Below are 27,989 nucleotides of genomic sequence, written 5' to 3'. Positions count from 1 at the left end.
ACGGCGAAGCAGTACCTGCCGCTCACGCAGAGCCTCATCCCGAAGACTGAGAGATACAAATCCTGCCGCCGGAGCCTCTCGCCGGGGAAATGGAGAAAACCCCCTTTTTAAATGCGAACGCAGCTCCCCCTTTACAGTTCAGAGAAGCCCCCAGCACATGCACAGCATCCCACCAACACTGCCGCCGCCGCTGCTGCTGCTGCTGCTGCTGCTGCCACCTCCGACACCACAACGCCACTCCAACAGCAGGCAGGAGGGAAGACAGAGAGGGAGAGGGACTGTGCAAGAGTGGAAAGAAAAGGAAGAGTGGGAGGGAAGGAGCTTAAAGGAAGAAGACTGGGAGAACGCGGGGGCGTGATGATGGAGAGCTGAAAGATATGTGCAGAGATAGAGAGAGAGAGAGAGAGAGAGAAAGGGGGGAAGGCTTACCTGATGATATTCATCTCTTCATCAGGTACCTAAAGGAAATGACAGCATGTTAGTGGAGGGGACCCATAACTGCTAAGTAGAGCATCGCTGCAGCACAAACGGAAACAAAACATACATATTCAGCAGGCACGCTCATGTTTTTGTTTATGTCCCCCCCCCCCCCTCCTCCCTCATTCACTCCGCTCCCTCCACGCTCGTGAGAAAGCCCTCATCAGGCTGTCTACATCTGCGCTTAGTCGAGGAGAACAATCATATCATAGCTAGAGTGTGAGAGTGATAAAAGAGAGGGGAAAGAAGGGGAGGGGGGAGTGTGTGCAGGGAGAGCGGAAACCTCCATTGCAGCCGGACTGCAGATACATAGCAAGCCCCCCCACGAGGGATGCTGGCAGCAACTCAATATCTTTATCTAGGAGCTGAATCCGAGAGAAAGAGATGAAGAGGAGGGGGTGTGGAAAGAGATGGAGATGGGAGGCAGAGAAGGGGGGAGGTGAGGGGAAACAGGTGGTCCAATCTGTTGAATCTTACATCTCCAGTCCCACACCGTTGGGGAGAAAGCATGTTACAAGTCGGCGGCTGCGGGCCCTCTTTCTGAAGGCGATGAATTATGAATCACAGTATTCTCATCCTCATTCAGATTTAGGGTGCAGGCCCGATCACATGCTGCCGTGTTATCGAGGAATACTGGGGAGCAGGGTTAACGTCCACTAGTTTTATTAATGGAGGGAACAATCGTTGCAAAGACAATATTACGTCTCCAGGGTGCGTGAAACATAATGGAGACAGAATACCAAGTAATACATGCCTCTAAGCCGGGGGGAAGGATACTGAACGATTGGAGTTTGCATCCTTAGCGAGTGCACAGCTGAAGGTCGTGTGCCTGTGAAGAATGTTTTGTTACTGCGCTCACACAAGTGCAAGGACTTGTGTGGGAAACTTTGCGCACACACTAGCACACTACATTGAAAGATGAACACCAACAGGCTCACATGCCTGCCTCTCTCAGCGCCCACACCACCCACCTTTTTTTCAAGCAGTTGCTAAGGTGACGGCAAAGGATGAATTTTAATCAGACAATAAATTAAGGCAATGTGATCTTCTGCTTTATTATTAAATGGCAGCGGAGCCACTTTCAGAGATCTGAAAAGTGTTTTGGGTTCCAGGGGAAACACCGACAGACCGCAAATTAAAACTCGCCTGTGGACAGTACAGTCGCATGTTTACAGATTGTCCTGGGAATGCAAAAACAGTCATAATAATGCCGGTTTATGCTTTTTTAGAGATTGGAATAATACATTTTGAAACAAGAGGAGGATAGCCAGATGGATCATCATCTACAGCAGAGATAAATGTCATGCTGACACTGCAAATACACTCGCTTTGTATGCAGTAATTGCTTATTGAGCCTTTAGGCTAGTCTTCAGGTGACATACGTGAGGAAACCACCAGTTGCTATTCCTGAGAGAAACAGTTTCCACACAGGTTTCTCTGCATCTACGGCCATTTTCGCAAGAGTATGTCTCAAGCTGATTAAATGATGGATGTGACACAGTGAGGGGGCTGAGTCAGTAATTGTTCAGTTTGGATTGTGTGTGGAGGAGTTGCTGATGGGTAGAATGCTAATGAGCGCGCAACCATAAAAGCCAGATCAGTGGTCAGCATGAAGCAGCGCTCCTGTGCACAGATCACCTGAGTGGAGCCATGTCCGTGGTCAATTCTTATGATGTAACTTTGTTAGACTTTTTATCTTGTGTGAAAAATATTTTACATTTTTCTTTAAAGCAGGTATTATTCATTATCAGGGTATTTAGGTCTGTTTAAGTGAACCTGCTTGACTATGTTTACCAGCTAGTGGCTATCTTTGCCTGTTTGCCTTTTAAGAGCTTATTCTTAAAAACGACCGCCTGCTGCAACTAAAAACAGTCAACTAATAACATGTGTTATAGTAAATTACTTAAATCTTAATATATATGTTTATAAGAGAGTGTTTGTGCATTGGTTTGTGGGGATAAGGGCTTATGTATGTATGTGTGACTAAATGTATTTCTTCCCTGTGTCCATAAAAGTTGTCTTTCATATTTTTCTATACACACCTTTCCTTACTTTTGTATTTCTTGAGGTTTTGATGTGTGGATTATTTCCTATATGCTGTCGTTATAATCTTGATTAAAACACATCTTCATAGTCTGCATTAGACATAGTAACCTCATCATGACTTGCCTATTTCTTCCCTGCTCTGAATTGTAGAACAGAAAAGCCCCAGATCAAAATCAAGAGTGACTTACTCAAATCATGCAGCCTTGATTTATTCAGGCATCACTTCAAACTGTGAGGAACAATTTCCACTCCAATCATAGCATATGTTCCTTAGCCTGGCTGTGATTAAAGCCTGGGATGACTCTCATCACTCACCATGTTGGTGCCCCTGGGCAGAGAGGCAGATCTGCAGGGGTATCTGGGGAAGTCACGATGAAACTCCGGAAAGGGACACTTCAATTCAAAGCCTTCACAGAACTGTGGAGGAGGTGGGATCACGTGTCTCTCGAATATGTCCTGCTGTGGTGTTGTCTCTACTTCCTGTGACTGGTCATTCCTCCTCACATTATCGATGTCGGTCTCCAGATAGATTTTCTGTGCCAGGTCAAGGAGGGTTTGATCCTCTTGGGTCTTTTTCTGCTCGGGTAAAAAGCCCTGCTGTTGGGCCATTGAGCAGGGCAGCCGCTGTGTCGCCACGTGGGTCTCGCCTTCGGGCTGGGGGGGAGTTGTGGTGGTGAAGCTGGAGGGAGAGGGTGGATGCCCAAATACCTGCAGGCTGTTTGGGTCAAACAAACCTCATCCAGGAACAGTGAAACTACCCTGGTCTTTCATATTTTACTACACTGTAGTTGTACAGTATTAGCGCTGGTGTAGAGCAGAGCCCCTCCCCTGACACAGCCCACCCTCTCTGGCCATGCGTGCAGTTTGTTGTGCTGGCTGCCTTCGCCTGTGCATGAGCTCTGCAATGAGGCCAGAGGTGGGAAGTAGTGGAGTACAAATACTTCGTTACTGTACTTACATTTGTCTGGTATCAGTACTTTACTCCACTACTTATTTTTCTGACAACTTTTTACTTTTACTTCTTACATTTTTAACACAAATACCTGTACTTTCTACTTCTTACATTTTCAAAACAGGTTTGTTACTTTAGTTTTAATCTGCGTTTGGTGGCGTGATGATTATGTAATTGCGTGCCTATTCATTTGAACACGATCCGTGTATCCATAATTTCCTGATCTCTAAAGAAGAGGGACCAATGAAAACGGTGTCATGTTGCCGTTGTTCAGCATGGAAACATTCATTAGCTAACAATGACATTATTGTTCTATTAATATAAAGGGAGGTCAGTTACTCTTTAAAACAGCTGCTAGTTATGGTACTTTTTATACTTCTTTACTTTTACTTGAGTAAAGAAGTTTAGTCAGTACTTCTACCAGAGTATTTTTGAACACGAGTATCTGTACTTCTACTTGAGTAAAGGATGTGTGTACCTTGATTTTAAACAAACAAAGTCTTGGCTTTCAGAATATGAAACTTTTATTTCCAAAATCACACGATGAATATATTTTTGAAGCTTGTAAAGGGACGAAGACAGGCACCTCTCACTCGCAATCTGCTCTTCCGCAGCGCCGCCCCCCCTCCCTCCGGCTGAAATTATGAATGTAAGAGTATAGTAATCATAGATAACACGGCAGGGTCCGTTACAGTTGGTTTCATCTGATTTCAATTAAACAAAGTCTTGGCTTTCAGAATACTAAACTTGTTTCGGCAAATTCAGATAATAAATACAACTTTGAAGCTTGTGACGGCATAATTACAAGCGGAGAACGGAGTAACTTGACATCACTGCAGGCATAACAACAGCCGGTGTTTCTCGTGAGTGTTTTCCCCAGGAAACAAACACAATAGAAACAAATGCAAAATTACACAAACACACACACGTATACACACACACACACACTCGCGAGCTTCCCCTCCAAACGAAAATATCTTCCCTCCGTAGTATGTTGATCATTTGCTCCACTAATAATCAATCGGATCGATGGATTCCAGAGAAGAGGAAACTTTGAAGGCCTTTTTCTCAAAATGATGACTCGGTGACAGTCATTATATAATATGACATATTTTGCTTAATATTTGGAGTACAAAAACAATCCTGATATCATTAGAAAGCTAGGAATATCCTCTTTCCAGCAGTGTATACAACTCAAAATGTGTCTTCGGGTCAATGCGACTGATTTCAGACATATCAAATATGTAATGGCAACCTGCAGGTTTCCCTCACCTTCTCATTCAGGTTTGAAACACTTCCTTTCTTTGGTTCCTGATAAAGTTGCTCGTGGGCTCATGCTGCGGGCACTGTGGCAGGATGGCTGGTTTTATGAGGGCCCCATCAGCTCCTCTCGCTGGCGTTTCTGCTTACAGCTCGTGAGGGGGACCAAGATTTGTTTAGCTATCTGGCTCAGCCTTGCTCTAACTCTAGGGAAGAGGATGCATGCTGTGCTGCTTGTCACGTCCGTCAGCAAGAATCTGTTCTTTCTCTTAATTGTTGCAACTGGCTGCTGATCCTTGGTCTATTGGAAAGCCCAACGTTTTAAAGAGTTCTACCCCAATCTTGTCTTATTAGTGTGCAATCCTGACCTAGAAGAGATCCTATTCATTTCACTCTAGGCTGAACAGATGGCTTCCTTCAGTGCCAGAATAACCCCCTGCTATGTCAGACAAGGACATCCATGAGTTAAAATGTAATGCAGAGAACAACGGAGACACACTATTAGGTCAGTCTAACACAACTATCACTCATCTCTTAATATTTGCCCACAAACACGATAACATCCTCTTGTGTTTCGACATTCTGAGGCCGAAGTCAAAGGAAGTGAAATCACAGCTTCTCTGTTAATCTGCTGAAGCTTCAGGTTTGGGTTTAATGAGGGAATTCTCACACAATTGTGGCGAGTGTCTTCGCTATTTGACGGAGCTTACTCCAAGGGTGCTGTTCTTAATTAGACGGTCTATTGATAGCAGAGTAGGCAAAGCTTTTTCAGCTTTTTCCAGGTCATTGGTCGGTCGAGAAGAGCATTGATCCAACAGAGCACATGGCAGCTGACACACAGACTAATGGACAGGCAGAGTAATGGATTACAATAATCATATCAATATCTCTCATGAAACAGAACAGTGGTGCTCATAAAAGACCATTAGCATGTTGAAATGGAAAGAGATGTTCTAATGTGGAATAATGGCTCTCTCCCCCTTTATTCAGTTTGTATGATAAGCTAAGCTAAGAGTGATTTATATAGCGCCTTTCATGGGACCCAAGGTCGCTTTACAAGGAAGAACAGGGCAAAACAAACATAACAAAACGGCAATCAGACAACCCGTCAGACAAACAAAAACAACAAATATATTAGGGGCCAAAGGCCTTGGTGAACAGATGGGTCTTGAGGGCCCTTTTGAAGGCGTCCAGTGTGGGGATGTTGCGGATCTCGGCAGGGAGAGCGTTCCAGAGGGTGGGGGCTGCCACGCTGAAAGCTCTGTCCCCGAAGGTTCGCAGTTTGGTACGGGGGGTGGTAAGCAGGCCAGAGTCTGAAGACCGCAGGTTCCGGGGTGGGGCATGTGGGTGAAGGATGTCCGATAGGTACTGGGGGGCATGGGCATGGAGGGACTTGTAGATAAGGAAGAGGATTTTTGAATGATATGCGGGACTTGACCGGCAACCAGTGGAGGTGGATGAGGGTGGGAGTGATGTGCTGCCATGGCTTTGTATTTGTGAGTACCCTAGCAGCACAGTTTTGGACATACTGGAGCCTGTCCAGGGTTTTGTTGGGAACCCCAAACAGGAGACCATTGCAGTAGTCGGGAGGTGACAACCGCATGGACTAGGGTTTCGGCAACCGACTCCGAGAGTGACGGTCGGAGTCTTGCAATGTTCCTTAGATGGAAAAAGGCCGATTTGGTCACAGACTTGACGTGGGAGTGGAAGGAGAGGGTGGAGTCGAGCATGACACCCAGGTTGCGGGCTTCAGGAGATGGGGAGATGGAGCAGCCATCAACCTCGAGGATGAAGTCACCAACCTTCTTGAGCAGCGCCTTGGGTGCCACAACCAAGAGCTCTGTTTTCCTGCTGTTTAGTTTGAGATAGTTGCATGACATCCATGCTTTGATGTCATGCAGGCAGTTTATGAGAGACTGAGGGGGGAGCTGGGAGGATGGAGTGGTGCTGAGATACAGTTGGGTATCATCAGCGTAACAGTGGAAATTGAGTCCATGATGTCGGATGATCTGGCCGAGGGGGAGCATGTAAATGGTGAACAGGACGGGGCCAAGCACAGAGCCCTGGGGTACACCGTGGTGGACTGGGGCCGGGGGTGAATTAGAGCCATTGATGGAGACACACTGTTTCCTGTTATGGAGGTAGGATGTGAACCAAAACAGCGCTGTGCCAGTGATACCTAGGAGGTCTGAGAGGCGGGTGAGGAGGATGTTGTGAGAGATGGTGTCAAACGCTGCAGAGAGGTCCAGGAGGATGAGGATGCTGAGGCGGCCAGAGTCAGCAGCAATGAGGAGATCGTTGGTGATCTTGATGAGGGTGGTCTCAGTGCTGTGTTGCTGTCTGAAGCCGGATTGGAAGGGCTCAGAGAGCTCATGGTTGGACATGTATAGATGGAGTTGGCCGACGACCACTCTTTCCAGAGTTTTGCTTAGGAAAGGAAGGTTGGAGATTGGCCGGTGGGTCAACTCAACCGAGCAAGATCTTAAGGTGAGGAAGGCACTTGCATGGAGGGCCCTGAACGGCATGACCAGTGTATGGAACAGGACGGGGCCAAGCACAGAGCCCTGGGGTACACCGTGGTGGACTGGGGCCGGGGGTGAATTAGAGCCATTGATGGAGACAAACTGTTTCCTGTTATGGAGGTAGGATGTGAACCAAAACAGCGCTGTGCCAGTGATACCTAGGAGGTCTGAGAGGCGGGTGAGGAGGATGTTGTGAGAGATGGTGTCAAACGCTGCAGAGACGTCCAGGAGGATGAGGATGCTGAGGCGGCCAGAGTCAGCAGCAATGAGGAGATCGTTGGTGATCTTGATGAGGGCGGTCTCAGTGCTGTGTTGCTGTCTGAAGCCGGATTGGAAGGGCTCAGAGAGCTCATGGTTGGACATGTATAGATAGAGTTGGCTGAAAAACACGCCAGCGTCGCCTCATGTCCTAGAAGTCTTTCCTTTATGCAAATTAGGTATTAAGTGAGTTTTTTCAACAATTTTTATATGTTCTTATCGATAATTCTCAAATATCTTTCTAGTTTTCATAAGCACGACTTGATTATATCATCATCCACGACGAGCCAACACGACTCCTAAAATAATTGCCTCCTGGCTTATTAACCATACTTGATTTTGATTGTCTTGATCTAGGTGAGAAAGGAAAGGTGTGTATTTCCCCAAATGTCTGTTTCTATTCCTTTAAATGACATACTTGCATTGAATAGATTTGTTTGTATACCAGTGCTATTTTTCTTAGCTCTTTTCCACTCTTGATGCAAATTTAGGATTCTCTTTACATATAATTGAGTACATACACGCACTTTCAGTGACTAAAAAAAGCTGGTGTTACAGTTTCTCAATTTGTGATGCCTCTGTATCTTCCCCTTATTCCTAATTTAAACATTCCCTGGTGATGCATGCAATCTGTGCCATGAAGACAGCATTGACACAATAACGCGTGTATTCATATGGGCATACTGAAGCTGTAATTCATCAATATTCAGATTGTTGTATAACTGCATCGATACCACCTCCGTTAGTCTGTGCATGGGAGGAGTTAAAGAGATCAGGATTGACAAGTGAGTGGCAGCAGTTTGACAGAAAAGAAAAGCTGCATACAGTACCAAGCCAGGCCAGGTATAGAGACTCTGTAATGTCCCCAATCTAAAGCATACGTTAAAAATGTATGCTTATACGAAATCTGAACTTGAAATGAAGACTCATTAGCCTTCTAGAAAATGCAACAGGAGAAAAGAGATGAGGGCAGCATGCAGTGTGTCGTCCCTGAATATTCCACATACTGCAAAGATGGATTAACCCCAATAATCTTTAATATTCCAATTATGATCTAACTCGACGTCCAACTCAAAGAAGACCCTCAACTTGTCCTACATATAGTCTTACCCTTAAATCAGAAAGTGATAATAAAGGCGGCTGTTCAGTGCATCTTGGCATGCAGGAGCCAGACTGTTCCGGTCCCCAGGGGGATCATTAGCGCCGCATCTGATATGTAGGGTTTTAGCCATGACTAGTGGCCTGCTTCGCGCATGCGTTCCTCCAGACTTGGGCCCCCCCCCACCACCACCACCACCACCACACAGCCACCTCACAGGACACCCCCCTGTCTGGTACCAGGGAGGAGCACCAAGCCTTCAGTACACAGGCATATCTCTATATAATTTTCAAGCCGCCTTTTCTCCAGGCGCTCTCCATTGTGCGGCCATTTCTCACCATTTCCAGACAGGCACAGGCTTATTCCACGATGAATGCCTTTAATAATCTCTTTTCAATCTCAGGAGGAGGAGAGGGGTGGGAGCCAATTTAGAACTATCGCCCTGACAGCAGAGACCGTCTGCCCATGGCCGCCCGGAGGAAATGGTGCTGAAATGGATTCCTGCTACAAGCGCAGAGGTGGGGATAATTGGTGATGCTTGCTTGATTCGTGTTTGCACTGCTGCTGCGTGGCTGGGCTGAGCCTCTGCAGGGTCCAGAGTTTCTGCGTCCCTAACTTAAGCCTGCAGAGTGGACTTAAAGCCACGGCTGATCAGTTCTGACCATAAAGAAGTACGGCCACTCAGCTGTTACTATGGCAGTCTGTTTGGCCTTCCCTTCTCCTGGATGTCAGTTTTATGCTTCTCAAAATGACAAAAGACAGTTATACTTGTTGCTATATTACAGCAAAAAACAGCATCGAACTTATATTAAAGATAACAGTGATAGAGAGTGGCCTGATGCCTTCCACACAGGGCAGATAAATCCACAACGCTGGACGAAAAAGTAATTTTCCATCTTTTCCACAGAGCACCATTTAATGTTTTTACACTAGCAGCCGATAAAATGTGTCCGCGAATGAATGGCTTCTATGAGAGGACCAGAAGGCTTGAAATAAAACTTAAATGAACGTGTTATCAGCAGGATCAGTGCATCTCTCCTGCTCAGCAAAGCCGCGATTGATTTCAGATTGTTGGAAGCATTTTTAGTGAATCACTTAACGTGTCTCCATCTTTAGTGCTGCATATTACTTATTCGGGTATGGGACTGACTGCCTCCTGTAACTTAGCCGAGCCCCGTCAATAATAGCTAACAGGTGCACATGTAAAAAGCCAGGACGAGGAAACAGCGTGTCCCCAGATGCAGCATCAATAATCCATCTCATGCAGAGACACTTGTCAATGCGGGCAGACCTGTGGGGTCGCTTTCAGAGGACCACACTGTGCAATCAAATGAGAATGGGCTGAATTGAATAAGAGCCAGCTCGTTCTGGAGGTGTAGGGATCCCTGCTGAACACACAGTAAAGTCTGCAATAACATCAGTCAGAAAGCAATTACAGAAGCACATAATGCATACCACAAGGGCAATGAGCATCCGTTTCAAACTGAAAGCCAGTTATCACAGACAAAGCCAGTTTAATCTTTGCAACACCAGCGGCTGTGCTGGATCACTTCAAGAATATACACTCTGCTGTAGATTTGCAGCATCTTAAACTATAGCTTTAATTCATGTGGGTTTGGAGTGGATATACCCTGTATGATATTTTCTATAAGGATGTGCAACTGGGGAGGGGGACCAGCTGACCTCAATACATGTCATTATCATACCACAGTTTTCTGTCAACAGAGCCCGTCACATCCCTGTGTGTGTGCTCCACCAACTCAGTCACACAGCAAATGGTGTCTGTAGCATCGTGCAGCAGATTCACAGAGTTGTTATCACAGGTTTTGATGACTTCCTTGTAAAATAGATGAAAAGATGTGTGCCACCTTCAGAAAACCCAAGAAATTCAACAAAGGAAAAGATCATGGCAGTAGCTTATCTTCGGTTTTATGAAGTGCAATGCGAAATCTGCAGACAATATTACATAAGCGCATAGATTGCCACCTTAAACTGTAATTGGTCATGTGCCCTGTTGTCTTTTTGGTTTTTGAGGTACCGTTACTTAAGGGCTAAGGTAGCATGCTAATATGCTCAATATTATGACGACGTTTGGCTGTTATGTTTGGCATCTAAGTTAGCACGCTAACATTAAACAAAAGCTCAGCTGAACATTTTGTGTATATCTGCACTATATTTCATGGCAATCCATCCAAAAGTGAACAACATCATCCTTTAGACACTGTATCTGGTCGTAGAGAAAATGTGGGAGGATCAACAATTGATAAACATCCAGCTATAGTAATTATCTCATTATGTTTAATAAATGTTCCACACACACACACACACACACACACACACACACACACACACACACCCTTAATAAAAAAAAAAAATCTACCTAGAGGTTTCTGGCCACCAACCAAGTAAACATTTATAGCAAATTGCTTGTCAAGAAGATAAATGCAGCAGCAGAGTATGAGAGTTCTGTTTTCATACTTATTTTTCTGTAACTTTTCTCGAGACACACACACACACACACAGAAAGAAAGGGTGCCAATTATAGTAACTGTTTGATGAGGTTTCTCATACTGAGCCCCATGCCACCTTTGCCTCTAATCCTTTGTTATTAATTATATCTTCAACAAGCCTACACAGTTCTTGTGGTGTCAGCACCGAGTATCCATGGCAACAGCCGGTTGGTCCCAGATCTCAGGGATGTACACACACACACACACACATACTCTGCTGCCTGACAAAACTGTGCCTCGCCGCAAAGATGCTCGACTGACAAGATAGATAACTCAACTGTAGAACAAATTAATGTAAAATAAGTCCTACCCCCCCATGAGTGTTTCGTTTTAAGCCCGACAAGCGTCTTCTCCTCATGGTCTCCAGAAATGTAACAATATTCACTGCCGTTATTAGAGTGACCCAATTGAAAAAAGAAAAAAGCCTGTTGTTAAATCCAAACATTGCACCAAGTGAAATCGGATTAAAAAACAAGATAGTGACTACAATCTGTCGCTCAGTAGGCAGAAGTTCATTTTAACTGGAGCACTAAAATGTATCATTTTGTAATCACATTTCAGAGCGAAATATACTGCTTTTGTGACAACATTTTTGACAGATATTTATGTTTCTGAACTTTATAGCTAGGAAAAAGCTATAAAGTTAATAGGAACCAATTGGTTATACTTACGTTATTCTCTATTTATTTATGTTGACAACTGGCATCTTTTATGTGACTTGATTGTATTTCATGTCATTTTATGTACATCTTCCTTTGTAATGTATTATATACACAACTCAATAAAAGTGGGCCTATCTCCACATATTTTAGAGGGAAATATTGTACTTTTGACACCACTACATGTATGACAGCTAGGGTTACCTAGCAAAATGGTATTTAAATGAAAGACGTAATATGATCTTATAAAATATATATTATTACAGATTAAATAAAAAGCAATATATAAAGTTTCTTAGCTCTACCTAAACTAAATACAATTGGCTATAACATTCAATGCTACTCATATATCTATCTGTATCTACAATAATCCAAAAATATGAAACTTTTCTGCAGAAGTACTTTTTGTACATTTTACAAATAAAACGTTCTCTTGAGTAATGAGTGATAATGGAAAGCTGTAAAACGACTTGTGTGCCCCCCTAGGAGCTTCTCAAATAACCAATTGCCTCAAATGATGTAACTTGTGTCAACGTCGGTTAGGTGTTTTTATGTTTTATTCCTACAGAATGCATGGTGAAAGGATAAGATGTGTTTTGTCAGTATAGTACTATTTTATAAAATATTCTTTATTATTTAAGTGTCTGATACTCGATAACCACAAATACGAAATACGTAAAAAAAATTTAAAGTAGGCATAATGATATCACATTATATGATATAGTCAGACTGTGTTATTTCAAATCAAGCCTAACGAATAATGAGTTCAAACTGGCTTTACTCACTTGAAATGCCACTCGTATTTTATATATTTGTCTATTGTAAGGTGACATTGAATGTTTTGAAAGGCCCTAAAATAAAATGTATTATTGTATCTGTGCCTTTCTCACACTGTTAATGTTCTTTTTCCACCCGACAAGGTGGTCCTGATGTCATTAGGCAAGATCTGCACGGTTTCTCTACAGCCCATGTTCAGCAGAACAGGTGGTGCAGCTGCCTGGTTTTGCACGCCCACTATAACTTTGTCCAGGGTGGTCGTACTCCACCAAAATCACACTGGTGTTTGCTGTCCCCCTCTAGTTTGTGCACACAAAATCATTTTACTCTGGGCTCAGCAGGTGAAAAACTAAAGAGGGGCTTCCACGTGTGGCAGACCAGGCGTTGGTGCTGCCGGATTTGGAAGCCCCACTTTAACTTTTTCCTGGATAGTCGTACTGTCATGGATCGATACTAGATTGAAAGATATAGCACTCGTATGGACAGGGCCGGTGCTAGCCAATTTGCTGCCCTAGGCGAGATTTTAGCTGTCCTATAGTATACATTGAAATTATTTCAAACCTGTTTATCCCAATAATTATAAAGTGCCTTGGAAATATTTGTTTACATAAATTGTGATCAAAACGTTTGAGACCCATCGAGATAACCTAGACTAAAGTTAACTATCTAATCCCTCAGAGTCCTTTACCTCACTGAGCCTCTTAGCCTCCACCCTTGTTGTAGAAACATCATCTTCTTATACCCGTTAGCGCAGCTAGCACCAGATGCTAATAACAACAGTGCCGGTACCGGTGCGCCCTCTCGCTCACTCGCACTTTGGCTGTGAGCTGTGGGCGCCTGATAAGCCAACATCCCCCATCTTCAACACTTACAGCGCCCATCGTACAGGGCAAAGGAAAAGTGTAACCGGAGTGAAAAGGGTGTTACATTTACTTAATTATGAATGTTGTTACATCAAGGCTGAACATGTTTTCCCTCCCAGAGCTGCCAGCGCAGCGCCCCTCCAGATATGGCGCCCCAGGCGAACATCTATAACGCCAATGCTAAGGACCGGCGCTGCGTATGGACATTGTTTTATCGTCTGGATGGAACACGCGTCCGAACAAAGTTCTCCCGTTCCCATCCCTCGGTGGCTTAAGTAGCCTATGTATTAGGTTAAAAAGTCACTACAGAACATGGTTTTCATTCCCTGCCCAAGCGTCTTTCACAACTGCAAGAGTAATAGAAAAATAATGACAATTCGCTGGTGACATAAATAGTATAATAGGAAAATATATTTCACAGAAAAGTTCAAGGTAGAAATGGAATAATGCACACACCGCCTAAATTGGACTCAATTTCTATAGGTTCACCAACCATATAGTGCTCCGGCACCTCTGACGGGTAAGCGAGCCTCTCTCCCAAACATCAGGAAGTAGGGTGAATATTTTGTGGTAATTTGTTTTCTTGTCCGAAGACCAAACATTGTTGCGTCCAGGTGCTCATCCTAGGTCCCTGGCCTCTGTTTGACCAATTCGCTGAGTGCTCTGAAAATAAGAAAAACAATGATCAGATGAGACCGAAGTACCTTGAATTCTAACATGTGGGGTTTCCAAAATGTCAAAGAGGTTTCTATAACATGGTTAGTTCAATTTTACTATTAAATAAGCTGCTCAAAAAATGTCTTCGTAACATTTAAAGTTAAGAGCATGAATAAACACAGGCACCTCACCTCTGTAATGTACCATATCATCCTCTCCACCAAACCATTGGTCTGAGGATGATATGGCGAACACACTTTTTGATTTTTAGAATTTCCACATTTGGCCCCTGTGCCGTAGTTTGGACACCCCTGCTTTAAGGCAAAGACCTTAAATGAGGTGGCGTCAGGTTGCTAGGGGGAGGGGGTGAGTTGCATATCAACTTTGAGATGTTGCATCCTTTACTTCGTAAGAATGCTCTGAAGTGTTGAAAGAATATATTACTGTCCCGATTCATCAATGTTATAAAAGTACGGCAAGGAAGATGTGCAATGCCTATTAATGCATTATGGTCATATTTTAATATTAAGCAAAAACATTTAATAGCAACACATTCTATATAATTGCCATGCGTTTAGGAGTAATAGAAGAATAATATCAAGAAATACCACCAGCCTCATAACAATTAAAGTTAAGAGCATGAATTAACACAGGCTCTCTGCTCACCCCTATTTCATCCTTTCCACCGAACCATTGGTCTGAGGATGATATGGCGAACACAGACTTTTGATCTGTAGAATTTCACAGACCCGGGTATTGATCTGAGAATTGGTGGAACAAAACATTAAATTATTTCCTCGATACAAATTATAATTACATGGTGTAAAATAAACAGAAATGACACCTACGGCATTGACCAATTCTCTGCCTTGATCTGTGAGGATTCTTTTTGGTGCTTCAAATTGCAAACAAATAAGAATGCACCCGGTTACTTCCTCTGCCGATGTGGCCTTGAGGGGGTATGCCTGTGGCCATTTGGCCATGTGATCAGTCATCACACCGACATACTGGTACCATCTTTTGTCATTGGCAGATTCCCAATCAAATCCATCCCAACAAGTTTGAAGGGTTGTGTGACCTTCCAGAGACAAAGATGGTAAGAGCATGAAGTATTCTATTTGCAGAGGTTAACTCGAGGGTTTGATAATTAGATATTAACATGAGTCACAAAATAATATGTTAGAGGATCCTTTATAATCATCCTATCGAGCGTATATATATATTTCAAATGAATAATGTGTCTTTATTTTAACAAACTATACATATTGGGGTGTACTCCACCTCCTGTTTTATCACAATGGCACTTGCATGGCATTCAGTACATCGTCCCACCTTAATGCAAGAAAATAGTAATGTTATCATATCATTTAAATAGTTCTTAGTAAGTATCCTTGATGTCATGTTTGAATTTATCCTCTTAACATAACAATTTAAGGGGAAAGAAGTTCATAAGCATCAATTCCTCTCATATTTCTGCACTACCGTTGTAACTCTACGGCTGTTAATGCTCCAAATGCAACCAGCAGGCATTATGAATTGGAACATATGTATGGGCTGAGGTACCTATGTGGATATGAGAAGAGCTTATGGTATCCAAGCTTGCATTGATATATGTCTTTGCACATCTGGCCAAAAAAACATTTCGAGATGGCACTGTTTTGTTTTTTTGGCCGTATTGTGTCCCTGTGGGGCTGGCATGAAAGTCGATGAAGAGTCTGCCCGCTTCCTCGGAACATGCACAGACAACTTTAACTATCTGGGATTTGCCTGTTTTCCAGAACAATTTCCCACCTGTTGAATCAACACAGATTATTAGTTATTGTATGTTTGTGTTGAAAAAAAAACGTGCAGATGTGTAGACATTGTGACCCTATTCAGCTCATTCAAGTTGGAGAATATGAATATATATTTTATTTCAATTAAAAAAAAACTTTATTGCACTAAACACATTTATAATTATGCATTGTAATCTTAGAATTGTACCTGGCAGAACCTACCCCATCAGCTGTGGCCTGTGCCCGATACTGACAGAACGACATCTGAGATTGCTACGGACTCGAAGAAGAAGAATCTTATAATGTGGAAATTAATAAACAACTGTGAACATAGTACAATTGAACTGCAGTTCAACTTTTTTTGTATTTATATTGAAAAAACGATTATTCAATATACAAAACAATCGTTTAGGCTACGTTGTACATTTCTCACCTTCGGTGTCATACTTCACGGATCGTCGTCGTATTACATTTTTACGAGTTTTCGAGGCACCCTCGGGATACTCGCCTTTTGTTTTATAATTAACGAATTCTAAATGGATTTCTGGATCCATGTTGTTGTGCGTCGTAGACTGTGTTAACTGTGTTATTATTAAATATAACACCGGGGAAAAGTGAAAAAAGTGTCCGAAAATAGGCACTCGTGAGGAGGGTAGAGTCGACTCCCCTGTCAACTCCCGTTACAGTCCTCCATGGTGTCATTTGAGCGAAACACTTTTACGAGAACCAGGCTGGTGGGGTCAAAAGGGCTTGACCAAGGCCGACCCAAAGTGCACGGTTGGCAGACTCATCACCTCCGTGATGAGTCTCCATTGTGATTTGAAAACTTCCATCAAACGAGTCCTTCGGTGGGCGGGGAAAAAACGCGTCAGAATCGTCACTTCCTGTACTGACAGTGGAGGTCATAGATATATATATATCTATGGTGGAGGTGTCCTGAGAGTGGAGGTCTGCACCGGAACTGTCCTGAGAGTGGAGGTCTGCAGGCAGGCTCCCATGCGCACTTCCTCCTTTTGTCTGTTTACTGCCCCGGTGATTGTTTGTCACGTCATTATTGTCTGCACCTGGTGATGTCAGTATATATAGGCCCATCCATGCTCTGTCTCGAAGCTTTAGGCCCTAGCCACACGGAGACGGTAACGAAAACGAACCGAATTCGATATCAAAAAAGTCTTCCGTCCACGTCCACACGCAATCGGCACCAGAAACGTGTCCGTCCCATAGACTGGTCCGTCCACACGAGACCGCTCGACCCGCTGGAGACGCTGTAGTACATATGCCGGGCCTGTAAGTGGCCACAAATACACCAAAAGTAGAAAAGCGTAGATATGCATTGTATGTATTTTCTGGATCTGCTGATTAAAAAAATCAAGTAGACTCTTGTTGTGCTTCAATCCAAGGCAAGCCTTCAATCTACGGTACAACACCTGTTGAGTTGCATTCTGGGTAATGTAGGCGGCAGGTTTTACATTACAGGTTGTAAAATGCTGGTGAATTAGTTTCAAGGCCTAAATTAACTTTTTGATGTTTATTTGTAGAAATGATTGCTAATATTTTAACAAGGAAGAAACATTTTGCTTCTGCTTCATTTATTTTTAATCTCAATGCTTGTATAGGATTGCATTTTGTTTACAGAGTACAGTATTCTTCTCACTATTTGCAGCCCTTTTCCTCCCTGCTGCCCTCAGGCTGTGGTGAGGGCATGAACTCATCCTCCACACTACACCACACTGCAGAAATGTGTTGTAAAATGGCAACAAAATAATTTGTTCTTGTAAAGAATTGTAGCTGTCTGTTTCAAACATAGACCTCTGTTTTAATAAATGCTAATCTGTACAAAATGGAGTTGTTTATCGCAATAACTATTAAGAATAAAATACAAATTCTACAAGCTTTAATCTGCTTGGTGTACAAAAAAGAAGTGATTCAATTGATCATTTTTTAATTCATAAATAATTGATTGAGGGCCTCCACATTTTCTCAACATATGTTATGCCTTTTATACGTACGTTCTAGTAGGCTTGATAATTGTCATATCCATGGAGTAGTGCTCTGTCTATGAATATTTTACATTTTCACCTAACAGGAAACACATGTTTGGCGTAAGGAAAACTGAGGTCTCTAAATGCTCGTTCATATTACTATAACTATTTTTATCTGGATATGAGCCAACAGAAAAAGCTTAGGGTCCAGTAAAATGTGTTTTAGACATTATTCTTGATTATAATTCTTACCTTTTAATTTATTATATTTCTGTTTTATAAGTATACACCTCTGGTATATTAATAAATCTGGGAGCTCAAGATAGCTCATTAACTTCTAATAGGCCTAATGGTTAGTTCAGTGAAAGCAGAGTGATTTGCATTTCTTCTTGCTGTGCTTTGCACTGTTGTTTCAGTATCTGTAAAATGGGCCGAGTGGGAGCTCAGTTATTAAAAAAGGATTAAATTGTACCTCAAAGCATTGAACATTGTACGATGTAATATTATTTTGGTCTTTTGGGGGTTCTATTTACTGAGATTTGTTTCACACTTTTTAAATATGAAATTATATTTTCTAGTGATGTTTTCCAAGTTTTCGTTCTTTTGGAGAATATATACTTATAAATGATTACACTAAAAGTGTGGTATCTTAAATTGTTCCTCTTCTCAAGTTAATCCTAATAAAAGTTAGACAGGAGCGCCCTCTTGTGGCTTCTTTCGTCGTGTACATTTAAGATGCGCTTCTATCTCCAACAGCTGAGGTTTGACTGACACTTATTGACGTTTATCTAACAGATCTGCCCAAAGATAAGCTGCTAAAGCTTGACCTCAGGTGGTTTACTTTTACAGGGAGGTGCATCCCTGTCAAACACAAGTGTACGGTAGGGCAAACACTAACAAGCAGTAAAGCAGGGTTGGGGAACCTCCGGCCCCCGGGCCGTATACGGCCCGCGAGACAATTGATACGGCCCTCGAGGTAACTCACGCAAAAAAGAAAAAAAATTAAGAAATCTAGACCGCAAAATAATTAAACAAGCGAGTGCCTGTTTTTCCTGGCCAAGGTCAGGGTCCTTAAACACAACACGAGCCTAACGTGTCATCACGTGGTATATGTCTCGTCCGACAGGGGTTTAGAGCTGCCGGAGAGCACCAGGGCCCTTTCTCATTTCATCAAATCCCCCTCCTCGACTCCTCTGTCCTCCGGTAGTGACCCGGAAATGAATTGTAGCGCGCCATGTTGAAGGACATCCCATTTCTCTAAATGCACGTCGAGGACCGAGCATCGAGCATCGAGGAGGCTCTCTGGAGGAGCTCTAACCGAGGATACACTGATGGGTCCTCCATGGTCCTCCACGGCTCCTTCGCGGATGCATTTCCGGGAACAGAGATGTTTCAAAGAGTCGTGACGCACGGCCGGACTTATCTCAGCCAATGACAGCTCTGCATGCATCCCCTGGATATTATTTTAGAAACTGCTTTCATCGCGACGCGATGTTTACAGAGAGAACAGCTGTGAGGTCCTGCAGAAAGCAGAGCAGTGTATAATATATATCGCTCAGTAGAACAGGCCTACTCTCTTTATTTGCTTTAGTTTAGTAGATATCTGCAAACAAAGAGTCGATATTTTTCTAAAACCATTCAGTGCTTCACAATAAAATACACCACGGCTGTAGCCTGTTTTAGGAGCTGTATATGCATGTGTGTAGTGTACTGTAGGTGTGTGTGGTACAGTGTGTGCGCAGATGCGACGGACAGACAGACAGGTCTGTTGGTTTGGTGTCCTCTGCTTACTTTTAATACTTGTAAATACAACTTTTTGCCCGTAATTTATTTTCCTCATTGTAGCGACCAGAGGGGAGAGGGGGGGATATCCAGTCTCTGATAGTGTTACGAGTTATGAGAGTGCTCTGTTTGATTCTGAAATTGTATATATTTATATAAATATATACACATATATGTGTGTGTGCGTGTCCGCATCTGTAGCCTGTTATTGTCTCATTATACCGCACTGTGAATGAATCAAAGTAAATATATAAGTCATCATGAACACATCTGTCCATCAGACAGAGGCTGCTGTGCCTTCTGTCATCATTAATGGACGTGTCTTTAAAATGACCGCTCAGAGGAGAGGAGTTCTCATTTCTCTAACCGCCTGCTGCTTCCCCTCCTCTCTCCTCGGTTCCCCTCCTCGGCTCCTCCGCTCGCATCTCCTGTGGGCGGGACTAAGTATCGAGGATAGGAGTCGAGGAGGGGAGTTCGAGAAATGAGAAAGGGCCCAGGACGTCGCTCCGGGCCGGGACATCCATGGCCGGGACATCACAATGTCAGTACCCATAAGGAACCGTACACATGCCGCAGTTTTTGCGTGGCTGTGTCTTTAGTTGAAAGCCCAGTGGCGATCTGCTCATCTGTCATACTGATCATACAGTCAAACGTTGTTGTTATTAGCATCTGGTTAGCTAGCTATGCTAACGAATATAAGAAGCTTTTTCTCCAACCAGTGAGGTAAAGGCACATCTTTATATGATCATTATAGTTATAAAAAAACAAGAGAATAAAGTAAACAGGTATAAAATACTATATGACAGTAAAAAAAAGTTGTTATTAATAAACAAGAATACAGTTTGAAAGGTGAGTGATTTGTAAAATATCCATAAAGAAAAAGTAAATCTGCTTACAGTTCTGTTTCATATGGGTGTTGAGAGATGTATCCATAGATCTCTTAATGTTGCTCTCAAAGTGCACCAGATTGATGCTTTTAACTTCAACATTTAAAAAAAAAGATCTTCCCGGGGGAACATGCCCCCCGGACCCCCCTAGAGGAGGTTAGGTCCATTGAAATGGCCCTTGAGAGGAAAAAGGTTTCCCACCTCTGCAGTAAAGCATCAACATGGACAATTACAGCTAAACAGCACCATCTACTGCTGGGATGTAGAAAGACCAGCAGTAGAGAAAGTGCTCAGATACTTTACATAAGTAAAAGTATCATTCAAATAAGAAAATCTGTTCAAAATGTAGAAGTAGACACGTGTTATAATGCATGCATCAATTTGTCAGGGGGCCTTCGTAGGCTGTGAAAATACACCTGTACAATACAGGTCTAAACTAGCATTACATGGACATATTCAAGTAAAGTAGAAGCACTTCAAAAATAATTACCTTCTTGAGTAAATGTACTTAATTACTTGTTCTGATAAAGACCAGTCACCAGGGTTCGTCCACATGCCTTTATTATACTTGCTGATAAGGTTAAAGGTACAGTTAGAAAACAGTATAGAATAGAGTATAGAAAAAGGGGAATCCTGATATTCTGAACATGAATACAATCAATGCCGGCTATTGCATGATCTGGCACTGGGAAATGTAAACAGATATGTAATGAACATTAACAAACAAGTGTAACTGTAAAACTCCTTGATGAGGTTAAGTTGAAACTTAATTTTTCTCATTATGAAATAGATCAAATGCTATCTGCAAACACATACAGTCAGTCGAGGGTGAAGTTACAGTATGCTGAGCATTGCTGACTGATATCTAGATACAGTATATCTGTATACTGTCAACAACTCGCATAAAATGACAGTACATTTTTGAGGAAAAATATAAAGTGTTTTATATTTGCGCGCGTCAACAGCAAAAACAGTAACAAAGAAAAAGTGATTTTTAAAGATCGAATGCAATAAAAACAACCATAAGGCAGATGCATTAACGCACCCTGGTCCGACGGAATATACAGAGGTCAAATATCCAAAGCCATGATAAATAAGATTAACATGTGTTTATTGTATAATAAAAGTGTATAGAAAATGACTATGTAAATGAGAAAAAGTTCTCTCAAAAGGTAAACAGGTACACAGATAGTATGGTTAAAAGGCCTCAATAGGTAATAAAGCTGGTGTTTCTCTTTCAACACAGTATTAGGTGAAGCAGTGTGTGGCACCTAGTGTAACTATTGCTTTGAAACTACATTCCTATACTCATAGAAAATACCCAATCCGGAAGAAAACTGTGAACAATTCAATTCAATTCAAACCTTTATTTATCCAGGTAAAATCCCATTGAGATCAATGATCTCTTTTTCAAGGGAGACCTGCAGCAGTAAAAAAAATATTTGATAAAACCCCACTAAGTAGGAAACTTTGAAGACAGCATTATCAGTTACCCAAATCCTCCTAAATTGGCTAATTAACGGATTTGTTCTGAATGCAGGTGTCGACGTAGTGCATATTAAACATTCTAACCGTTTTTAGGTTATTCCTTTTTTTGGGGCTGCTCGATGAGTTTTCCCTTGTGGTACTTCTGTCCGATCCCGTAGGGGACGTGTGCAGATATGGTTCCCATCTGCTGGGCCCCCTCAATGTGGAACATCTGGTCGTCGAAGAAGATGTGCGGTTTGATTTTCTCCAGCAGGGGCCCTTTAGGAGCCCCAGCCAGGAAGAGAGCCTCGTCGATCTCCAGCCCCCAGCTGCGGAGAGTCTTCAGGACGCGGGCCCCGGAGCTGGCGGCGCTGCGGGCCGTCACCAGGAAGGTTCGGATGGGACAGTTCAGCCGCTCGTTCTTGGCGATGAATTTCCTCTGGAGCTTTCCCAGAGCCTCCAGGAAACACTTTAAGGGACCCTGAAAGAGCCAAAGTATCACGTTTTATTTAATTGTTTTGAAATGAGGAACACAGGTTCAGAAAATAAGGTGGAAGAGGAACTAAATGCAAACACACACAAACAGGAGCACATACAAGCACAGACAGAAAACATGCCTGAGTCGATAAAAAACTGAGCAGGTTCCTAAACCATGCAGACAATTCCCAGAAACTTATTTTCGACCAAATAGGTGTTGTTGAAACAGCTAATACATTAGGTGAACTCTTCCTTTTGTCATTTATTTGTTGTGTTTTCTATTTGTTTATTATCGTTTATTTTGTTAAGTGGAGGTCCATTGTGTAAGCCTGGGGGCTCTTGTCCTTTCCTGTCAGTTGTATTAGTTATATTGTTTTATGCAGTTGTATATCTGCATACAATAATTTTTTTAGGACTCAATCAACTGAAGGCAGATACATTTAGATGGAAAACAATTATCGTACTTTCCTTTTATTTTGAGTATCTTTGAGAATATTCTTGTCAAGTTTGAAGAGCTTCTGAAACAGCAGTTTGGCCAAACAGCAGAATGAAACTATCAACTTAAACCCAGGAAGATGAGGGTGAATGGCTGGAGTGACCACACTAGATCAAAATGTATCTAGATCTGTGTACAAAAAAGGATCAAATGTGGGTACAGTTGTAATGGGGGAGTCCCGAAACTATTGTGTTCTTTAAGTTGATATTTTAAAACGCATCAAGTACTTATAACAAGCCCTATGCCAATGACATCATCAGTTACCTGAGCGAGAGGCTTGTTCTCAAACTCCTTCTCGTGCTCAAAGAAAGTGTCCAGGCCGTGCTGCTTCACGATGATCTCTGACTCGTCGGAGAAGAGGACGGCGTCGCCATCAAACGCCACTCTCAGCTGAGTCTTACTCAGCTCATTATCCGTGTCCGCCGTAAACATAGTGGCTGCAGCGATGCCTGAAAGAGGAGAGGGACGTTAAAAACAAGCTTTGTGACTATATTTTAATTTGATACCTCACAGCTGCAAATTCCTGTTTTATATACAATGTTTTAGCTGCTAATGCACATTTGCTCTGATTTCTGATACTTCTGTCTTTCAATAAAGAGATTGCTCATAGCTACCAAGCTGTTCGAGGTAAACTGTGAAAGATTTCTTGTTTATTACTAAAAAGACAAAGACAGTTTTGTTTGAGAATCAGTTACAGTATGGTCGTAACACTGAACTTTACATACTATATACTTGTGATATAGGTGTGCCATCCAAATGTTTGTCATAAACATATTCCAATCCTAATTTCTTAGGTATGTCTTCTTCAGATATCTTGTTTTGCTCGACCAATAGACAGAAACCCGAACAAATTCAATTTACAGGGATACAAAAGAGATAAAGAATCAAATCCTCCAAGTTTAACTTGATAAGCGACTTAAAATCAATTATGTTCTGTCAGCTAAATATTTAATTTCAGCACTACACATGAAAGTCAGTGATTCATGTTTGTTTTGTGTGTATTGGGACATGACAGGGAGCCATAGATCACACGCTTTCATTCTCCTTCTTGCTGCTCAGTGTGGGGTCGAAGTTTCCCTCAACATCATTAATGAGTCACTCAGAAACACGCAACACCCAAATGTGTGAATATCAGTACTAAACATCTCGAGGCTGCTGAAAGTAACTTATACATAAAAAGAGAAATCAGGGTTATAATGTCAACGCGGCATCATCTTACCTTCTTCTATGGCCTCTGTCACTTTGTCGGAGTTCTTGGAGAGGTAAAGGTTGGTCATGTAGGCCTTCAGGTAGCCTATAGGGCTTTCTCCTCCGGTCATACAAAATCTCTCTATGCTCAAATCTGAAAAGCAGGTTAGAGATTGTCAAAGGTCTCCTATTATACTCTTTTTCACCAATACATTATAGGTCTCGGATATATACAAACATGTCTCTGAAGTGTTTGGCTCTGTTTCAGCCCTGTTTCAAAAGTGCTGATTCTCTGTCTGTTACTTTAGATGAAAATAAGGAGCCCCTCCCCACGCCCCTCTGAGAGATATTTGGTTAAAAATAACTCAATGGTGCTCTAGGAGGAGATTCAGGTGATAAGGGGGGGGGGGGGGGGGGGTTACCTTGGTGAGTGAATCTTTGTTCCTGAAACTTTCAGAATCTCTTTCCACAGAGGGGACACGTGTTTATGTATAAAAGACATGAACAAGTGGATTTTGCACAATAGGTGACCTTTAAGAAAAGAAGGCTGATTCAACTTACACTAGAACACCTTGTGTGTCATTACCAGACTCTAATACTGTTGTTGATCACTCCTGTTGCTGCAGCAGGAGAGACGCCGCTGTATTAAACAAAGTGTGGTTGTGGACGCAGCGTACCATAGTAATTAATGCTGTTTATGAGGCGCACTCCGACTTGGGCATGGTTGTTAGTCATTAAGACGATATCAAACAGCTCCTCGCTGTCTGGGTAGAGCTGCCTCAGTCGAGAGTTGACATTCATCAGCGCCTGTGAGAGAGGAGGATGAGGTGTCAGAGGGTTTAAAATGACGTTTAAAAAAAAAGCATTACAACATTGTGACAGCTTTCGTACTATTAGGACTTTAAAAGAGCACATTAAGGTATTACAACAACACCAAAACAAAGGACTGTGCTTAATGAACCAGTAACACCTTAATTAGGGTGTGAATATGTCCTTTTTGTTGTTCTGTTTATGTTTTTATGTTTCATGTGGAACCTACTTGAGCAGGGGCCTATACTACGAACCTGGTTCAACCTAACCTGGATATGTTTGAGTTAGCCGGTTGGCCTAATCCAAAACATACGCGCTCTCGCTAAACTGTACTACGACGCTGGTTATCAAGTGGATCGCTCAAGCCAGCCGTGTCCTATCTAGTTAGGTGCGCGTTCACATGAAAGGGGTGGCATTTGGAGCATTCGACCAATCACAAACATGGAAAAGCGCACTGACAGCGCAGCGTCATACTTCCTGAATGAAAAGTGAACTTTAATACTAGTCAAAAATGAAGAAGTTAAACTTTAAACATCCATGACTTAAACACTTTATCCAGGATCAAAGCCTCAGAGCTGCACCTGCAAGGTGAATACAGCTGGAAAAAGAAAAAGTGTGTGAATGCGTACATTAACAGGTTTATGATATCACTGCCCGTCTAAAACACGATCTGACTTCAATTACATTTGTCTCGAGTGTTTCGTCAACTTATGTGTTGCTTAAAATAATACTTCTGCATACAGTATGTGACGCTGTGAGTGTTGCACGGCCAGATACGGCTCAGCTGACTCAGATAAGGAGATATATGATACATTATGAAGTGATATGCCGCGGACTGTACTTAATGTACTCTGATCCGGTTACTTATGTTGTGGCCGATATTTAAGTAAGCTTTCTTAACGCTAATGTTATAATAGTCAGATTGCTCTGAAGATGGAGGTGATATTCTATTAATGTTCACGTTCACACAGTCGGTGATTTTTGCCGGCCGTCTTTCCTGCGACGGCAGCTTTTCTGTATTTCCTTTCTCCTGTGATATGACTTGATCGCTTTAAACTCCGCATACTGAGCTCTGATTGGTCAGCAGGCGGTGCTTTCACTGAGTTGAGCTCTTAGCCTGCAACCTAACCTGGTCCCGACCAGGTTAGCTGCTTAGCATATATTACCATGGAGATCTAGCCTGCTAAAAAGAGAACCAGCTTCGGATGACCGGAAAGCCGGAGTTTCCCCTGAATTTAGCCGGCTAAGCGAAAATCCTGCTTCGCAGTATACCCCCCAGGTCTCCCTTGAAAAAGAGATCAATGATCTCAATGGGATACACCTGGATAAATAAAGGTGTGAACATGGACTTCACAGCCAGACTAATAAACTGCTAAGCTGATAAATAGCATATTATTAGCTCATCACAGCAATATTATTTGTGTATATATTTGCAATATTAGAAAACATAAATGTAATGTTATTAACTGTCGTGCCATGACCACAGAGAGAAGTGACAAGTGTATTCATTTCCTATGTTGATAGTCCCATCAGGACGTTTCCTGGTTGTAATGCTCAAAATACTTTTTGGCAATAGACAATAAATATTAGTGCTGCAATTAACATTTAGTTTATCTATGTGAAATACTGTCTTCAACACAATATTGTTAGATAATAAACATTTTAAACCCTACATTTTACCTTGCACTATTTTATGTCTTAGGTCTCAATTGTTATTAACTTAACACATTAACATTATGTAATGAGCATTGATGGAGAGTTGTATTGCCAACGACTACCTTTCTGCAATGTTTGGGTACATACACTTGACACATATGGAAGTTAGAAGAAAAAATGGCAATTTCCTGATTGTACTGGATATGAAGGTGCCATACACATGCCTTGACAAGACTTACTCAGGTGTGGCCTGTCTTGGGTATAATATGGAGCTAATTTCCTGCCATAACTCCACAAACAAACTAAACAGGTTTTACAAATGCCTCATGATTCACTAACAAACACAATGTGGTTTGCAAATACAAAACACCATCTACAAACTAATGCATTTAGTTTTGTAAAGTCGCTTTGGATAAAAGCGAATGAAAGCGTCAGCTAAATGCAATGTAATGTAAAGAACAAACGTATCTATCAATATAAACATGGCTTTAAGAATCTCGCACAAAAATCTACACTCAAAACGCTGACGCATGCTGTTCATTATCAGTGACCCCTGTCGATTTTTACTAAGCAAGTTTTTCCTAGTGTGGCTTTTGTCGACTCAACAACGCATCATTTTGGTGAATCGACCAGTTTGAGGCACCACGCCCTGCAGAGAGCCGGGGATCAGGCCTACCTGGACAAAGGGGAAAGCAACTCCGGGCATCAGAGGCTCGCTTTCATGCTCCATCTGATAAGCCACATACTTCTCCAATCCTTCATCCTCATAGATCTTCCTCTCCTTCACCATGTTGAAGAGGGTGCGAGAGGACACGGCAATGGTGACAGCATACCGGGGTTTGGGCTGTATGTTTGGATGAATAAAACATGTAGTGGCAGTTGTGTTTGCTTATTAAGTCACATTTTGTATGCATGTGTCTGAACCTTACACACAAATGTATGATCATAAAACTGTAAAGCAAAAGTACTTACAGGTCTTGGTTTGTTTGTTTTGAGGTTGTCAAAAAAAGCTTTAGCAGCAGCCCAGTCTTTCTCCTCTCCGTTGTCTTCAGTTGGAGCTGATTCGGTTAGTTTGATTTCACTCATTTTGATAATGTTTTAAACGTCTTAAAAGCTAAAGAAACTCAGAATTGTTGTGAGGAAGCAACAGTCTGTACACTTTGCGGAAATGTATCAAAACGAGGATGGGCGTGTCTCCAAGCTGTGACGTAGGCAGAGCTGAGCATCACTCGCACCTGATTGGCTGAACGCCTCCCCATGTCCACATAACTGTGTGTAAACATTTTTGTAAATGTAAGGTAACTAAACTATTGTGCTTTCAGCTTATTCAAAAACAGACAAGAGGTACAAGGTTTAAATCACGTCAGTATTTTGGTTAATGAAAAAATA

General features: G+C 42.3%; 2 protein-coding genes across 5 annotated transcripts in view; both read right to left on the bottom strand.

Annotated features, from left to right (window-relative positions):
• LOC117440316 (brain-enriched guanylate kinase-associated protein) overlaps positions 1-15,805 on the bottom strand; it is a 49,181-nt gene extending 33,376 nt beyond the window's left edge. For 2 of the 4 annotated variants that reach the window (XM_034076623.1, XM_034076626.1), the window contains exon 1: positions 16-283. Coding sequence is in view for 2 of the 4 variants with exons in the window: in XM_034076626.1 (XP_033932517.1) it covers positions 16-38 (23 nt within the window). In the remaining 2 variants the exon portion in view is untranslated. Of the gene's footprint in view, positions 1-15; positions 284-429; positions 459-13,916; positions 14,087-14,746; positions 14,842-15,643 lie in introns of those variants that run through there. The other 2 variants (XM_034076625.2, XM_071202008.1) reach the window with 2 other exon arrangements.
• Positions 15,806-21,050: 5,245 nt separating this feature from the next.
• Positions 21,051-27,774, bottom strand: LOC117440252 (cytosolic 5'-nucleotidase 1A-like). Its single transcript, XM_034076546.2, has 6 exons — positions 27,573-27,774; positions 27,277-27,444; positions 24,812-24,941; positions 24,166-24,288; positions 23,211-23,395; positions 21,051-22,454 (listed from the first exon to the last, which is right to left on the bottom strand). Exons 1-6 carry the CDS (start codon positions 27,684-27,686, stop codon positions 22,089-22,091), a joined length of 1,086 nt encoding a protein of 361 aa, XP_033932437.1. The 5' UTR covers positions 27,687-27,774; the 3' UTR covers positions 21,051-22,088.
• Positions 27,775-27,989: the final 215 nt, after the last annotated feature.

Source organism: Pseudochaenichthys georgianus, chromosome 24 (assembly GCF_902827115.2).
Source record: "Pseudochaenichthys georgianus chromosome 24, fPseGeo1.2, whole genome shotgun sequence".
Taxonomy (NCBI): Eukaryota; Metazoa; Chordata; class Actinopteri; order Perciformes; family Channichthyidae; genus Pseudochaenichthys; species Pseudochaenichthys georgianus.
This window is presented reverse-complemented; position numbering and strand designations above follow the sequence as displayed.

Excerpts from the sequence above, each read along its gene's own strand:
- LOC117440252 (XM_034076546.2), bottom strand. The coding sequence starts at position 27,686 with ATGAGTGAAATCAAACTAACCGAATCAGCTCCAACTGAAGACAACGGA. Across the intron at positions 24,289-24,811 it reads AAACAGCATTAATTACTATG|ATTTGAGCATAGAGAGATTT; the intron begins GTACGCTGCGTC and ends CCTGCTTTTCAG. Across the intron at positions 23,396-24,165 it reads GACAGAGGCCATAGAAGAAG|GCATCGCTGCAGCCACTATG; the intron begins GTAAGATGATGC and ends CTCCTCTTTCAG.